General features: G+C 41.2%; 2 protein-coding genes across 2 annotated transcripts; one reads left to right on the plus strand and one right to left on the minus strand.

The window, feature by feature from the left end:
• Positions 1–695: 695 nt before the first annotated feature.
• Positions 696–3,072, plus strand: LOC146625380 (E3 SUMO-protein ligase ZBED1-like). The gene is made up of 3 exons (XM_085362028.1): positions 696–2,035; positions 2,212–2,464; positions 2,625–3,072. Exons 1-3 carry the CDS (start codon positions 918–920, stop codon positions 3,039–3,041), a joined length of 1,788 nt encoding a protein of 595 aa, XP_085218154.1. The 5' UTR covers positions 696–917; the 3' UTR covers positions 3,042–3,072.
• A 3,862-nt stretch (positions 3,073–6,934) lies between these two features.
• LOC146625381 (uncharacterized) lies at positions 6,935–16,322 on the minus strand. The gene is made up of 4 exons (XM_085362173.1): positions 16,261–16,322; positions 14,785–15,440; positions 14,357–14,665; positions 6,935–7,026 (listed from the first exon to the last, which is right to left on the minus strand). Exons 1-4 carry the CDS (start codon positions 16,320–16,322, stop codon positions 6,935–6,937), a joined length of 1,119 nt encoding a protein of 372 aa, XP_085218299.1.

Here is a 16,322-nt window from a genome sequence, read left to right on the forward strand (position 1 = left end):
ACCTTATGTTTGTCTTCCTATCTAACTCCTTGGTCTCTGGGCTCGTTTATGTTACGTCCGCTGCCGCCTAGCAGAGCCGGGCCGTAACAAGCTTGTCCTGACATTTCAGCAAAAGATTCAGTGTTGGTCTTAAGAAATAATGTGATAATTGGAGGCAAAGACATTATATTATATTTAGTGCCTAACAACACTTAATTGATAAAATACATTTCAGGAACGCTCTTTAATACCTTCATCAGCTGGTGCTTTCAAAAAATAATTTTAAAAATTCTCTGCTGCACAGAAAGTGATGCATTTTCCATTATTTTGAGCAACAGTGCTGTAATTATTAGGGAAATCACATTACTGAGGGGGGAAAAAAAGAAAAACTATACTAACCGCTGCGGCAGAAAAGGAAAGGAAACCCTTATTCATCACATCAAGGTAATGCAAAATTATCCTTTAGTTCTGTAAGGGCAACAGCAGGCATGCTTACATTTTGAGCAGCTGTTCTGATAGTGGCAGGTGAGAGCAAATCAGGAGTAGGAAAACACTGGACTTAGCTGGCACTAAAAGGGGGAGGGAGAGAAATAGTTTAGGGAAAAGGGTTAAAAAAAGATTAGTGGGAACATCTGTTTAGTGTGACAGATGCCCTGCCCGTAGAAGTATCTTATCTGCTGATTTACTAAGAGATTATATTTAGGGGTGTCAAATTATCGCGTTAATTGCGATTAATTAATTACAATGCTATTTAGCGCGTTATGTTTTTTAATCTCGTTAATCTAATTTTTAATCTCTTGACGTCATTGATTTTGTATGAGAGTTGCTATGTTATAAAATCCGTTTTTATGTGCTGGGCTCCTTGTGCTTGACTTGTTGGGGGTGGAGTCACGTCGTGAGGTCAAGGTGAGAAGTGGTGATTAGCTTACAGTGTGGATATGGAGGCGCATCTGAGAGTTGTTGGCCCAATGAACGGGAAATTTGTATTTCATAAACGCCCCGACGGCACCATTGACAAAGGTAAAGTGGTCTGCCTAGAGTGTAAGAAGGAGTTTGCTTACCACCGAAGCAGCTCAAGTTTGGCCTATCACCTCAACGCAAAGCACCCAGCCGCGAGTGCAGCAACAGCTAGCAGTGAAGACGTTAGCAATATAGCAAGCCAGAGCAAAGCTTTTCGCCAAACAAAACTAGAGAATACCCCTCGTATGAGCAAGTCTGCAACCGACAGGCTGACTAATGTTATTGCCAAGTGGATAGCGATGAACTGTAGGCCGATAAATATAGTAGAGGACGAAGGATTGACAGAGGTGTTGCAAATTGCGTCCAATGACCCGTCATACAAGCCGCCGTGCAGGACTACAGTAACGACCAAAATCAGCAAAATGTACGACGGCGAAAAGAAAAACAAACTTGAGATTTTGGCGGAGGATTCTCCCAACTGTGTTGCTATAACCGGAGATCACTGGACCTCAGCTGGCAACCACAGCTATTTTGGGGTGACTGGACACTTTATTGATAGTGAGTGGAACCTCAACTCATTTGCACTGACCGTCATGAGAACAGAAACCAGGCACTTTGCTGATAAATGCGCCGAACAGTTCCTCAAGGTAGCAAATGACTGGGGTATTGAAAACAAGATATCCACCATTGGCACAGACAGCGCAGCAAACATGCTGGCTGCTATGAGAGCACTTCCATATGAGCACATCGCATGCAATGCTCACATTCTCCAGAGGACCATCACGGTATGTCTCGATAGCAGTGGTTTTGTCGGTGTACTGGCAAAGTGCCGCAAGATTGTTGGTCATTTTAAACAAAGCCCTGCGAGTACCACAGAACTTAACCAACAACAAGTAGCACTCGGAAAGAAGAGCGATCAACTTATACAGGATGTACCCACCAGGTGGAACTCGACTCTCGCAATGGTCTCACGCCTCCTATGTAACCGAGAGGCTGTCCAGGCTACGTTGGACCAACAGAACCACAGGTTGGTCTTGCCAACCGAAGCTGAGTGGGCGAAACTGCAGAGGCTGGAGCTCCTGCTTGAACCATGCAAGTAAGTTCAAATAAACACCTTCCCATTTTAATTATATAAACTACTGTTACATGTGTAAAATCAAAATTAATGAACATAACAAGGAACTTTTAAGGACAATTAAATTGGAAATCAGTTACACTTTGATTTAAATGAATCCAGCTAGGTTTATTTAGCAAACCTCTCTACCTCTGCAGGTATGTGACAGAGCTGCTGGGTGGTGAGGCCTACGTCTCTTGCTCTGTAGTGCTGCCTGCTTTTCGCCATCTGTACCGTGTCATGGACATTACTGATGATGATCCTGCCTACGTGGTGAAGTTCAAGAATGCCTTCCAGAAGGATCTGGCAGCACGACGAGCTAATGGCAACGAGATATGGTTCGAGGTGGCCACAGCATTGGATCCACGGTTTAAGGATTTGAAATGTCTTCCAAGAGAAAAGAGGGAACAGGTAGGACAATAAGGTTAAGCTGGACTAATGAGTCCAATTCATTATCAAATCAAACTTTTATTTATTATATGGAACACAAAGTTCTTTACAAGATTAAATAAAATAAAAAAAAGCACTTAGTTTTAATCACATTCATTCATTCATTCATTCATTCATTCAGGTGTGGACCATTCTGGAGAATATGCTCCAGGCAGCAGAGCCCAGAAGAGCAGATAGTCTCCAGCCCTCCACAGAGGATGATGGACCAGCTCAGAAGAAGAGGAGGAGCGAACTCCTTCTGGGGTCTGACTCTGACTCAGAAGATGGAATTGAGTCTGGAGAGCTGCAGCGCTACAGAGCAGAACCCAGCATCAGTATTGATGACTGTCCCCTGCAGTGGTGGTATGCTCACTCAGGAGTCTATGAAAAGCTGTCAGTCCTAGCACAAAAGTACCTGGCCTCCCCAGCTACCTCTGTACCCTGTGAGAGACTCTTTAGCCTTGCAGGCCACATAGTGCAAAAGAAAAGGGCAGCCTTGCTTCCAGAAAATGTTACCAGGCTGGTGTGTCTTAGCGACTGGCTGAGGAAGAAGAAATGAGACACATGTGGTCAGCATAGCTGCTGTGTCATTTGTAGCCTACTAGAATAGATTGCTTGATGTTCAGCACTTTTTTTTGTGATGGAAGAATACTTTGATGTGCTAACTTGCAGCACTGCAATGTCAGTTTTATTTTTCATTATCTGAAGCAGAGGAATTTCAGTGCTGTATTGCTCAGAAAAGAGCAACTCTGATGTGCTAACTTGCAGCACTTAATTTATTTGATTTTATTTGTATTTATTTTTCCACTTATTTTACAAAAGAATACAACAGTATGTAAATGGTTGCATCTGTTTAACGTTTGTTAAACAATAAATGACTTTATAAAGTCACTTTCTTTGTTATATCAGTCTTTTGGTCTGCCACAATAAGTTGAGGGCTTTCCTCAGCTATTTTTAGGTGAGATTAAAAAAGAGATTAATTAGATCAATTAATTAAAAATCATAATTAATTAATCTCTATTTTTTTTTAATCTCTTGACAGCACTAATTATATTGTCTGTTTGAGCAGATCCTGCATGTCACACATGGATGCATTTTAAAAATCAAGGCACTAGCTTACTTGTTCCTATACATTTTTTTTGCTTTTCACTTCATTTAAAGCCCTTTAAGTTAAAAGATTAAATGTTGCATTGTTAAATGATGAATGTTATGTCTGATTATTTTTCCAGAAAAAGGCCCCTAAAAGATACATACATAGAGATTAGTTTTAAATGCCTGCGCTGGCATTTCTCCTGCGGTGTTGCTATCAGTGTGTGAAGAGGGTTGCACTGACAATCCAACACTATGGGCAGCACATTGAACACATTTTATAAGTGGTCAGAAACCTGTAAATAACTCATGAAAGAATAAAGTTACATTGAAACCAAGCACACCATTGTTTTTCTTGTGACATTGCCAATAAGTTTGATGTGTCACATGGCCCTCTTCCTATTGAAAAAATAAAAGTTGTATCCAAGATGGCCGACTTCTAAATGGCCACCATGGTCACCACCCATCTTGAGGAGTTTGCCCCCTCACACATACTAATGTGCCACAAACAGGACTTTAATATCACCAACCATTCCCATGTTATTACGGTGTATCCATATAAATGGCCCACCCTGTACATTTACTAAAAACCAAACACAGCCTACGAGCACAAATACTTCATACAAACTGTGAAGTAAAGTGGTGGAGAAAACTTGCCCCAAACTGGGTGACAATGACCCTGTGCACATTTACAAATCCCCTCCCAGAGCCTGGTTCTGCCGGAGGTTTCTGCCTGTTAAAAGGGAGTTTTCCCTCCCACTGTCGCCAAAGTGCTTGCTCATAGGGGCTCATATGATTGTTGGGTTTTTCTCTGTATCTATTATTGTACGATCTACTGTATATACTGTATATGTAATATAAAGCGCCTTTAGGCGACTGTTGTTATGATTTGGCGCTATATCAATAAAATCGAATTGAATTGAAATCTATTACAGAATGTCTGAAAAAGAAAAGAATTACAGTGATGTAGTGATCCAGACGTCCATACGTCAATCCAAGTGCTGTGCATGAATGACTGTCCACAAAACTCAGTGAACTGAAGCAAAGCATTGAAGAAAAGTGGGACAAAATATCTCCACAGCTACTGAATCATGGGGTATATTTAGCTTTTCCACACGCTACTTTTCTATTTAACCATAGTTGGGGTTTTTTAATAAATACATACTGTGTAAACAACAAAATGGGAGATCTGTTTATTTGAGGTTGTATTTGAGTTAAGGGCAAGATGACTTTTTAAGATGTCATATAATAAAGCCTTATAGATGAACGCAGGTTTATGTTATTTAAACCATGACTGTGCACCAGCTTCAATAGCTAGATTTCACCAATTTAATATCTGCGAAGGAGTAAAAAGTGCTCGACCTTATATGATTTTGAGGGGAAAAATCACAATGTGGGACAGGTGGCTGGTCAAAATTTAAAGACTTTATAAAGACCTCTGATAAGGATGCACATTCTTACAGATGCTGAAATTTCTTCTGTCAACTATTTTGAGTACACTAAAAGTTGAGGTTTATATTAAACGCTGCATATTTAAGTTGCATCCAAAAATAGATATTTAAATGATGCACCTTGGAGATGCACTGCACTGTCGAGTTGTCATTTTTTATTTAAAACTTCAGCTAGTTTAACTGAAGAGAAGTGTGATAAATTGCTAATGTTCCATTTAAACGTCTTTCTGCTCGCATGCTTGTATCTACTTCAAGTGTGAGTTAAGTAAGTGACATAAAAGAGATGAGGATTTAAGAAGTTGTATCCCTGGAGTTCCTCAGCTTCTTCCAGTGCTGTCACTCTACTACTGTCTGGCTCTTTGCTCTTAAACCTAAGCTCATTATCCCAAAGACTTAAACTGAAATGTAATATTACCACAGGACCTTCTTCCTCTACAAGCAGATTTCTTATTCACTCGTCGTATTTTCTCCTGAGAAACCAGTGCCCAGGCAGGAATTGTGGGCGAAGGTAATTCAATTAAAAACAGTTCACTTAATAGCATGACTGAATGGTGCCCTTCAAAGAAGTTGCTCAGCTAATGACATAAAAGTTGGAAGATTAAAGATTCAGTGAAAGACAGAAATGATCGGTTTCGGTGATGTTAAAGGTTCGGGGATGTTGATATTATATGGCCAAATATATTGGACCACACCTCTTAATCTTTGAAGAAACGTGACTTCAAAGATTAAAGCACCTTGGCATGCATTCTGCCTTTGGAAACATCCGTGAAAGAATTGGTTACTCTGAATTTTTCACTGAATTTTAATGTGACATTTTAACAGGATGCTACCATTGCAACAAGTGAGTTCATGAAATTTCTTCCGTCCTGGATTCTTCGCAATCAACTGTAAGCGCAATTATTGTAAAGTTTAAGTATTTAGGAACCATAGAAACTCGGCCACTAAGTGGCAGACAGTATAAAATTACAGAGCAGGGTCACCAAGTGCGGAGTTGCATGGTGTCTGAAAGTTGTGCTTTGGTGATTCAATGACCGCACAATTCTTGTATTAACATCAGTCCAAAAAATGTCCACCTGGACAGTCATGGCATGGTGATGTGATGTGGTGCAATTATAAAAAAACAAGTTTGTTCTTTGTTCTTCTATCAAATGACAGAGACGTGAAAGACTATATTTATAACTGTTGGTATTAAAAAGGAACATAATCTGCAGATCACCCAATAATGGTTATCTACAGTTAGGTTTATACATATTTGGACAGAGACAACTTTTTTCTAATTTTAGTTCTGCACATTAGCACAATGAATTTGTAATAAAACAACTCAGTGTCAGGGACCTGGGCTTGAGCGACTAAGGCTCCCTGAGCAGTTATGGACTTTTTAAAATATTTTGTAGAATATATGTGTGCACTGTGCTTGCTGTCCGTTTGTGTATTCCATGCGTGTATGTTTAGGCAAGTGTGGGTGTGTGCATGTGTGTGGGCAGATGTGGTGGTGTCCTGTAGGCCGGGTGAAAGCCACCTAAAGGCCTAGAGGGTGCGGCCCGGCTAGGGGGCTGGCCACACCAGAAGACCATGCCATGCACCTGCTACTGATGAGGCTCGTGGGGAAGCTATTTAAGTGGATAGTGGTGCTCCCACCGATGCTGGATGATTGAGTTTAGACTCCAAGTTAGTGTGTGTATAGTGACGTGCAGATAGTGTATGCCTCCTGGACTGAGTGTTCTTACGGCTGCTTCTGTTGTGTTTTCCCCAGGAAGAGCGTGGAGTACAGGAGAACAGCGAACACGGGGAGTGCAGAGACACAGGAGCAGAAAGCACGAGCACGGACATGTTGGGCGAAGACACGACACATGAGTTGAGGGAGCTCACGGGGATTAATTGTGTTGTTGTTATTTACTCCACTGCGCACTGTTTATCGCAAGGGTCCTGCGTTTAGGACCTCCATTCCCTCATCCACACTCAGATGCAGTGTGGATGAAGGGATGCAGACTCCCAGCTGCAATTCTGCAGGTTGAACAAAAAGATTGCATTAAAATAACAGGAACTTTTGATTTTGTTTTAAACACAATCCCTTCATTCCAGGGGCTCAAAAGTAATTAGACAGGATTTCCTCCTTTTTAATGCTCTGCCAGGCCTTTACTTTAGCATCTTTCAGTTGAAGTTTAGTGTTCAACAAGTGAAATAGAGACTCAATTGGGTTAAGATCAGGTGACTGACTTGGCCATTCAAGAATATTCCACTTATTTGCTTTAATAAACTCCGGGGTTGTATTGGCTGTATGTTTTGGGTCATTTTCCATCTTTATTATGAAACACCAACCAATCAATTAAACTGCATTTAGCTGGATTTTAGCAGACAGTATGTCTCTGAACAATTCAGAATTCATTAAGCTGCTTCTGTCCTGTGTCCCAGTGCCACTGGCACCCATGCACGCCCTAGCCATCACACTGCCTCCCCGTGTTTTATAGATGATGCAGTATGCTTTAGATCATAAACTGTTCCACACCTTCTCCATATTTTTTATTGCCATCATTTTGGTAGAGGTTAAGCTTGGTTTCATCTTTCCAAAGAATCTTTTTCCAGAACTGTGCTGATTTATTTGGGGGGATGTCTTTTTAGCAAAGTCCAATCTAGCCTTTCTACTCTTGAGGTTTATGAGTGGCTCACACCTTGTGGTGAACCTTTTTTATTTACTTTCATGCAGTCATCTGTTTATGGTAGACTGGATATCAGTACACCTACCTGTGTTGTTCACTTGGTTGTTGTGAAAGCATTTCTCTTCACCATGGAAATGATTCTGCGATGATCCACCACTGTTTTCTTCTGTGGGCGTCCAGGTCTTTTGGCGTTGCTGAGTTCACCAGTCTTTACTTTCTTTCTCAGAATGTACCAAACTGTAGATTTTGCCACTCCTGCTATTGTAGCAATTTCTTGGATTTACTGTGTTGAGTCAATTTTCAAATTACTTTTGGTCCCTTTAAAAAGACATTGGCACATGTTAAGGGAACTGAAACCCTTCATTTAACTTGAATTTCTCAAATGAAAGCCAAGAGTCTACGCATTATATGAATGTAAATTATATAAGTATAATTGGAATATGTTTGCATAAACTGTGGCGACTGTGGCTCAGGGGGTTGGGAAGCACATCTGTAACCGGAAGGTCGCTGGTTCGATCTCAGTCCTGGTCGTTGTGTCCTTGGGCAAGACACTTTACCCTACCGCCTACTGGTGTTGGCCAGAGGGGCCGATGGCGCGATATGGCAGCCTTGCTTCTGTCAGTCTGCCCCAGGGCAGCAATGGCTACAACTGTAGCTGCCTCCACCAGTGTATGAATGCGAGAGTGAATGAATAGTGGTATTGTAAAGCGCTTTGAGTGCCTTGAAAAGCGCTATATCAATCCAATCCATTATTATTATTATTATAAACAGGTAAAAAAAACAAATCTTGTGTCAATGTCGAAATATATATGGATCTAACTGGACAACAAATTCAGTGTCCACAGACATGACCACAACCAGGTTATAGAAGGGGACCAAACCCTTGTAACCTGATTGATTTTAAAATAAGTCTGCTAATGTTTGAATCATGTTTCATTTATTTATTTATTTTTTGCTTTTGAGATTTTGTTCTTTGTTTTTTTTTCCCTTGCTGTTGTGAACATACAGCAATATAAACATAAAAAATAAATGAAGTACTGGAAAGAATTCTACAGATTGATTAAAGAAGGGTAGGGGAAAAGGACTACGCTGACGTTTATTAAGTAAAAGACAAATCAAGGCAAATGGATGCCCACTTACTGCAATCAGTAGTTCTTTATTGACTTTTGATTCCAGCTGAATTAGAGAGACTAAGAAAATAAATAATTCATTATCGATTCAGAGTGCGGTGTGTTATACTGCTATACACGGAGCAAAATCATAGACTTCTCGTTTTAGCCATCACCTTGTTTGTCCTCCTGAACATAACAGACATACAGCATAAAACTCACTCAGACTGACACCTATGGTGTTAAAAACAAGCGATTATCAAAATAACCAGGGCTGCATGGGTCACGGCCCCTTTTAAAATGTCAAGTGCAAATTACAACACATGATGGCAGTAAACTGTTATCACACTAATCAATTTCTTATTTGGCTGGAAAACCACATTATGTCTGTGTTTTTGCCAAACAGTGTACTGTCACTGTGAACTAAAGTAATTATTTCCCACATGTCTCCGTCTCAAGATTACTTTTTTTTTCTTATTTACAGCTTCAGCTTGAGCGAAGAGGCTCAGATTTGGTCTGGGAAGACTCACATGTCCATGTTTAACTAGAGAAAATGAGTAATTCTGCCTCCTAGGCAGAATAGTGTGCCAGGCCTGTTAGCATTTTGACAGCTCCATGTATTAGACCACATGCTCTTGCCAACATTTCTCTGTGTTCTCTGACAGCGGGGTTGCCTCAGATTGAGAGCGAGTCACAAGCCACAACTAACACCCCCATGTTCCCTGCTGGCTACTAATACATTACAGTGCAAGTAGCTTTGGACAGTGGCATGTTGTCAGTGGCAGTTGTAAATGACTTTATATCAAGCAGTGTATGTGATCTTTTATCATTTTGGTTCTGTGCTTTTACATAATGTACAGATTAAACTAGGCAAACATGTGAAAAAAAAGTTTCAAAAACCCTTTACAAGAAAGAAAAAGTCATTTGTCAATGTGTCAATGTGTGCATGCATGATGGTGTTGAAAGAGACCTATCTCAGTGTTTGTGAGGAAAACACTGAGATATTGTTTCTCACTGAAGAAACAAGCACATTTCTTGCTACAATAAACCGTTAATTTGTTCAGTAATAACTGCAGGCATGGATAGAAATCTGTGTTGCTTCAATAAAAAACATAAAAATTACAATTAAACATCAGATATGCATAAATGAAAAAAAAAAAACGCAGTGAATGCTAATTGGTTTAATGTCATAAGAACATCCAATTTCTATTCATGGTCTGATTTCTTAGGCCAACCTTTAATGCTGATCTTTGTATAATTAATTTATTTGTCAGCTGTGGTGACATTGTTATCTATATATGCTGTTTTTATGACTAAAAATTTTTCATTTCTGTCATTAGAATCTTATATTTCAATACACAGATTTTTTTTTTTTTTTTTTACACAGATATTTGCCTTAATCTACCATGTTATCCTTTCATAGTGCGTTTTAAAGCCTATGGCCTGAATTATGTACAAACATGTGTTTATGCAAGATCTCCATGCGACAGCCTGAAGTGCCGGTATTTCCCACCTTTAGCTTGCAATTATTTCTCTCCTTTGCATGGCCTTTCCTTAATTTAGCTTTGCCAACCCAGAAGGGGGTATCCTAATTAGACACAGAAAATAATTTAGGCCTATAAATGAATACCCAATAGCATTTGGGGGTATTGGTACTTTTAGCATTCAATCATTAATAGACCACTGTGAAATCAGCTGTAATTAAGCATTCTAATGCCGTGACTATGACGTGCAGTGATCAGCTTTTCAGCTATTATTAGGTTTGGATTTGGTTCTGGCTGATTAGCTAAATTGCCTTAACATGTGATCACCTTTCAGACCTGTGCATAAAGCATAAATGACAATTAATTGTTGTCTGTCGCCCAAATGTACAACCAAGATCAGATTCACTGTCTAATGAAAATATAACAAACTATACTCTAGCACTTAATTTCGACCTTTTTTACTATGACTCCTTAGAGCTCTCTATCTTTTGTGCCTATTTGAGATTCAGACTTACCATTATGCCAAGCCTGGCATGTAATCTAATGGCCAGAAGCTCAATTTCAGTTCCATTAGATATCAGAGCCCTCTTTCACTTCATTTCAGTATCTTACATGCGGTTTGGAAAACCCAGTCTCCCTTGTGGGGAAGCTGTGGCTCAGGTGGTAGAGCTGATGGCAGGCGAGCACCATGCATGGCAGCTCTGCTGCCATTGGTGTGTGAGTGTGTGTTTGAGTGGTTGAATGACGAACACATGCAGACTATTTACCATTTAGTCTAAATGTGCTTCCCTTCTTCCGTTTCCCACACACAGATATCCTTTCAACTACAAGATAACTGCATGCACTATTTTACATTATTTATTTGTATTTTTTTAAGTGCCATACCAGATCAGTATTTTCCTGTTAGCAGTCACTTGATTTCTGCTTTGACTTTTTACATACCAGATAAGTCCTAAATTCCTAACACAACAGTGTGGATGGAAAGGTATTGGGCCTTGTATTTTTGCCATCAAGTCTCAGACATTTCTTATCCTGACCTGAAACCTTGACAAATTATCTGGAATGGCAAAAAAAAAAAAAAAACAATGGTAGACTGCACATTGAAGAGTACACATGCATATACACATGCACCTGTAGGGCAATGTAGGGTAAAAATTAAAAACAGGCTGAATTTGCTACAATGGAAATGTGAAAAAAAAGTTTTTCCTTCCACGTGACAGCTAACTGCGACATCACAAGAAGCAGATGACAATTCTCTATTGTATGTACTGGACACGCACTATATTTTTTACACTTTTAAGTACAAAGAGGCTTTTAATTGTACAGCCACGAATTCTGTCGAGGTAAATGTCTAAAGAAGACATAAGCATCCTTATTTTTGAAAACACCCTTACCATTCCCTGAGACAATGCAAGTTTAACAGTTCATCTCCACTGTAGGTTTTGCAAAAGGAAAGAAATAGACTGCTGACAAATGTCAGGTTTTGAAGCCGGCCACTTCGGGTGACTTCTCACTGAAGGATGTGTTCCACTCCCCTTAAGTACTGCTGGGCACTTCATATTTAAAATGCGTCTCTCAACAGTTCATTTTGTGTCAAGTTTAGTGTGGATACCCTGGGAGCACCATTTAAAAACCATGATATGTCAATGGTGAGGCAGAGACTTGAGTGACAGAATAATTCTCCATTAATAGAACTGGTCGCTCAAAGATCCTTTATTTCTCTAGCCTTCACATGACAATCACTGAAGACTGTTGATAAAAATCTCCAGTAGCGTATAGTGGGAGGAAAATACATGTGGACCAAGAATATAAAAGAATTTATTTATTATGTGCTTGGTTTATGACATTCAGAAAAAAAGTGATTCAAAGGGCCAAAATTTAAAAAAACAAACTATACTGGTTTTTGTGTTCTAACTTTGAAAGGTAAATCAATTTTTCATTAAGATTTGTCCATAGTTAACATTACACTTTTTCAAAATGATTTTTTTGCTTGATTGTATGTTTTGTTATTAATGATTGACTAAAGTATATTTCTTTTTGTAGTTCTCCTTTCTCTGAACAATTTATCCCTAATCGCTACAAATATAAACACTGATCAGAATCAGAAGACTTTATCCCCAAGGGGCAATTAACAAACAATCGAGCAGCATACGTTGAAGATAAGGACAATACAAATTACCATCAGGGTGTATACCTCACCCCTGACGTCGTTGCCCACCTCTCAATTTTAAATACACTTAGTCATTGAGGGCTAGCAGGAGGGACTATGCGCTTACCTGCTGCTCCTTGGCAGGTAGCTCCATGCCCTCCTGGGTTTTAATTGCACCTTAGAACACATATGCATCAACACTACAATGAGCGGGTGGAGGGAGGTTTGGAGTCTTCTCCCACCCCCATTCTCTGCGGCCTGCTGGAGCGGGAGGGCTAGTAGGAGGAGTTGGCCGTCCGACTGCGGTCTGGGGTGTGGGGCCTCCCTGCTGCTGCGGAGTCGGGGTGGTCTGCCTCTCCCCACCGCAGGGAAAAGGGTAACACCACCTGGGTCTGGGTGCAATTCCCCCCTCCAGGGGCAAGGGTACCTAGACCCGGTTTGTAGAGTACGCTTGGGGAGTGTGATTGTGTGTACAGCGTCTCTTTATGTCTGTCTCCACGTTGGTTGAGTGTGGAGTGAGTGCATATGAGAGCATGAGGGTGGGAATGGATGTTTGTGTCTGTGTGTGCCTGTATGTCTGTGTCTATATGTCAGGTTGAGTATCAGACGCCACCTCTCTGGGGACACCTCAGGCCCTCCAAGGTTTGGAGGCCTATCTCCACCCACCACCACTTCCCCTGCCGGTGGCGGACTCCCTCAGGTGTCGGTGTGTTGGTGGTTCTTTGTGTCTGGGGGTGGGCGTCCGGGTACACACCGGCTCACTCCTTGGCGGCCGCTTGTCGGGGCCTGGGGCCTGGGGCTCGCTCGGGCCCCTTTGGAGGTGGGGTGCCCCCGGCCTCTCAGCCTGGGGCTCGGTCACTCAGGCACAGCTGGGGGCCGGCGGAGCTCACGGGCGCGTCACTGCAACTCCCCCTGACTTCTGCCCTCATCTGGGACTCTCCTCAGCTCTTACTGGAACAGTGGCGCGGCTGCCCCTCTGTTGGTCTTCCATGGTCTCTTGTGTTCTGGGGGCCTCTGGATGTCTGGAGTTTTGATCTCCTCCATACCCACTTCACACCCTGGAGGACGGGGCTGTGGCCCCCCCACACTCCCTAGCAGATCATTACATGGAGAAACCTTTGGAATGCAAGCATGCTGATCCACACAGGTATGCACACATGGGTATTCACAGACGCGGACTAAAGCTTTCTTGGCTGCTGCCTCAAAGCACACTGTGCGCTGTCTATCTTGCGTGCTGCACAATATCGTTTATTATTTAGTAAATATTGATATCTATGACTAGCTAGTTTATTGTGATGGTGCTTTGTTTTCTCTATTATTATGTTGCTCTTTGTTGTTTGCTGTCTCCTCTGTTTGTTTTTTTTGTTTGTTTTTTTTTTTTCTCCATACAGGTGACCCAGGAGTTCTTTTTTTTTTTTTTCTCTCTCTTCCCCCCCCTTCTCACCGTCTCTTCTCCCCTTTGGTTTTCTTTCTTTCTCTCCCCCTCTTTCTCTCATTCATTCCCCCTGTCCTATTTATTAAAAAAAAAAAAAAAAAAAAAAAAAAAAAAAAATGACAAAGGATGAACTGAAGCTCTGCCATCACGTAATGTCGCATACTGCTGTTTCTGATGTCATTTAGAAAAAAAAGAAAAAAAAAAAGAAAAAAGATAAGGACAATAAGAACAGGCAATAGGAGTGAAATAATAAATACACAGAATATACAGTATATACAGTTTTAAAATTACACAGTTTTAAAATTAAAGTGACTGAAGGTGAATAAATGACTGCAAGTGACTAAAAGTGAATAAAGTGTCAGTAGTGTAAGAAGAGTGTAGGTTATGTTTATGGGTGTGGGGAATGTTCTTATCGGCTGGAGTTAAAAAGCTGAGTGGCTTTGGCGACAAAGGTGGCTCTCCTCCTCTCAGTCCTGAAGGAAATGCAGCGGAGGAGTCACCCAGAGCGGGGTGAAGAATGTGAGAGGGGCCATTGATGATTTTGGCTGCCTGTCTTTGGGCCTGTTTGCTGAAAACCTGTGCCAGAGTTCTGACAGGCAGGCCAATGATTTTAGAGCACACTGATGAAGTGTGCTGCAGTCTGTTCCTGTTCTGAAGGCTGAAGGAGTGGAACCAGCAGGTGATGGAGAAGGTCATGATGCTTTCCAGGAAGGCATAGTAAAAAGTCATCATGATGGGTTTGCTGACTCCAAAGGAGTTGAGTTTACCAAGGAGGTATAGCCGTTGGTGGCACCTCCTGAGAATCTCCTCTGTGTTGGCAGAGAATTTCAGGAGGTTGTCAAAGATGGTTCCCAGGTATTTGTACTCCTCAACTACCTCCACTGGCTTCCCGTGGATGGCGGTGGTCTCTTTCCGGTCTCCGTTCCACCTCCACTGGCTGCTTCAGTCACCACCACCATCCACGGGAAGCCAGTGGAGGTGGAACGGAGACCGGAAAGAGACTTGTTGACCTGAACTTTCTGAGTCCTGTTGGTCAAAAAGTCCAATATCCACAGGATTAGTTGATCATCCAGGTGAAATCGGGTGGAAAGCTTAGTGGCCAGGATATGAGGCTGCAGAGTGTTGAACGCCGATAAGAAATCAGCAAACAGAAGTCTGGCGAAGGAGTCAGGGAGCTCCAGATGTTTGTGGATGGAGTCCAAGATGAAGATTTTGGCATCATCAACACCTCTGCGTGCACGGTAAGCAAACTGGAGTGGGTCCATCATGGGGTCAGTTGCTCTTACGATGTGCTGTTTTATGATGTTCTCCATGGCCTTCATCACCAGGGAGGTGAGGGCCACAGGACGAAGATCATTCCGAAACTTTGGGTTGTTTCTTTTGTGGATGGGAATGACGGTGGAGTGTTTCCACAGCTGGGGGACAGTGTGACTGTCAATTGAGATTTGAAATAGAGTCCGGAACACACTTCCTAGTTGCCCTGCACAGTGCCTCAGAACTCGACTGCTGATGTTGTCAGGGCCGGGTGAGCTCCTCTCCCTGGTCCTCCTGAGGGCTTTCACCACGACCAGGGAGAGGAACTTTCTGATGTAACTTTTTTATTGTAGCTAGACACCGATAATATTATTATAATGTACTTTTTTTATCCTTGCATTACAGATTGCGTTTTAACATGGTACTGTTACACAAAGACTTCCAATTTGTTTCTTCAAATTGTCTTCTTTCAAATTCATGCTGCAGGGCATGCAGAACTGAGTTTGCAACATATATCAATGTGTGCCAAAGGTTGGTGTCATGCTTCTCATTACATCCACGGGTTCTCCAAGTTGACTGCAGTAGGCTTTGAGGCACGATGTAATATGCAGACTAAATGATGCATTTTGAATTCCTAAGTTGAATTAGGTTAGAGGGGTATAGTGGTTAGAGGTCAGAAAGATGGGCTAAGCTGTGCAAAACAAAACCCAAAAATAACCATAATAAAAAAAATGTATGTTCTTAAATAGGGGATCGGGTGGGAGTGTGAGGCTTTTTGTGCCCACTATAAAGACAAATTAAATGCATCACCACTAGATTAATTCTTGTTGTTAAAATCCCAGTAATTATGGTGTACTAGAGTCAAATTGTAATTTCAGCTACAATTTTGTCTTCCAAAAGTAATTAATAAAGATAAAGATAATCACAATAAAATCATTCTGTGCTGCATTCTGTTTTGCAATAATGCTCCTATTTTGCCTTTTCAGCACATCATTTTTTCTGTACTTTCAGTGCTATATTAAAACAAAACAATAAGATTTTTTCTTTTTAAAAAAAGAAAAGTTTATACCTTTTATAACCTTTAATAAATCTGCTGAGCATGTTGGTACCTCTGTGTTCCACTTAAGTTATAACTAATACTTCAGCTCACCTTTCACTTTTTACACTATGAGGTCTGGCTGGTGGATTTTGTGTTTTTCCAAACTGTGTCAT

The sequence above is a fragment of the Diplotaxodon limnothrissa genome, linkage group LG9, assembly GCF_057381915.1.
Source record: "Diplotaxodon limnothrissa isolate DT_005_m linkage group LG9, D_limnothrissa_male_GT1.1, whole genome shotgun sequence".
NCBI classification, from domain to species: Eukaryota; Metazoa; Chordata; class Actinopteri; order Cichliformes; family Cichlidae; genus Diplotaxodon; species Diplotaxodon limnothrissa.

Bases quoted from the DNA above. Each gene is read 5' to 3' on its own strand.
- LOC146625380 (XM_085362028.1), top strand. From the start codon at position 918: ATGGAGGCGCATCTGAGAGTTGTTGGCCCAATGAACGGGAAATTTGTA. The intron at 2,036-2,211 runs GTAAGTTCAAAT...CTACCTCTGCAG, and splicing joins CTCCTGCTTGAACCATGCAA to GTATGTGACAGAGCTGCTGG. The intron at 2,465-2,624 runs GTAGGACAATAA...TCATTCATTCAG, and splicing joins CAAGAGAAAAGAGGGAACAG to GTGTGGACCATTCTGGAGAA.
- LOC146625381 (XM_085362173.1), bottom strand. From the start codon at position 16,322: ATGACACAGTTTGGAAAAACACAAAATCCACCAGCCAGACCTCATAGT. The intron at 14,666-14,784 runs GTGGAACGGAGA...CTGCCAACACAG, and splicing joins GACTGAAGCAGCCAGTGGAG to AGGAGATTCTCAGGAGGTGC. The intron at 7,027-14,356 runs GTGACTCCTCCG...TTCAACCTGCAG, and splicing joins CATTCTTCACCCCGCTCTGG to AATTGCAGCTGGGAGTCTGC.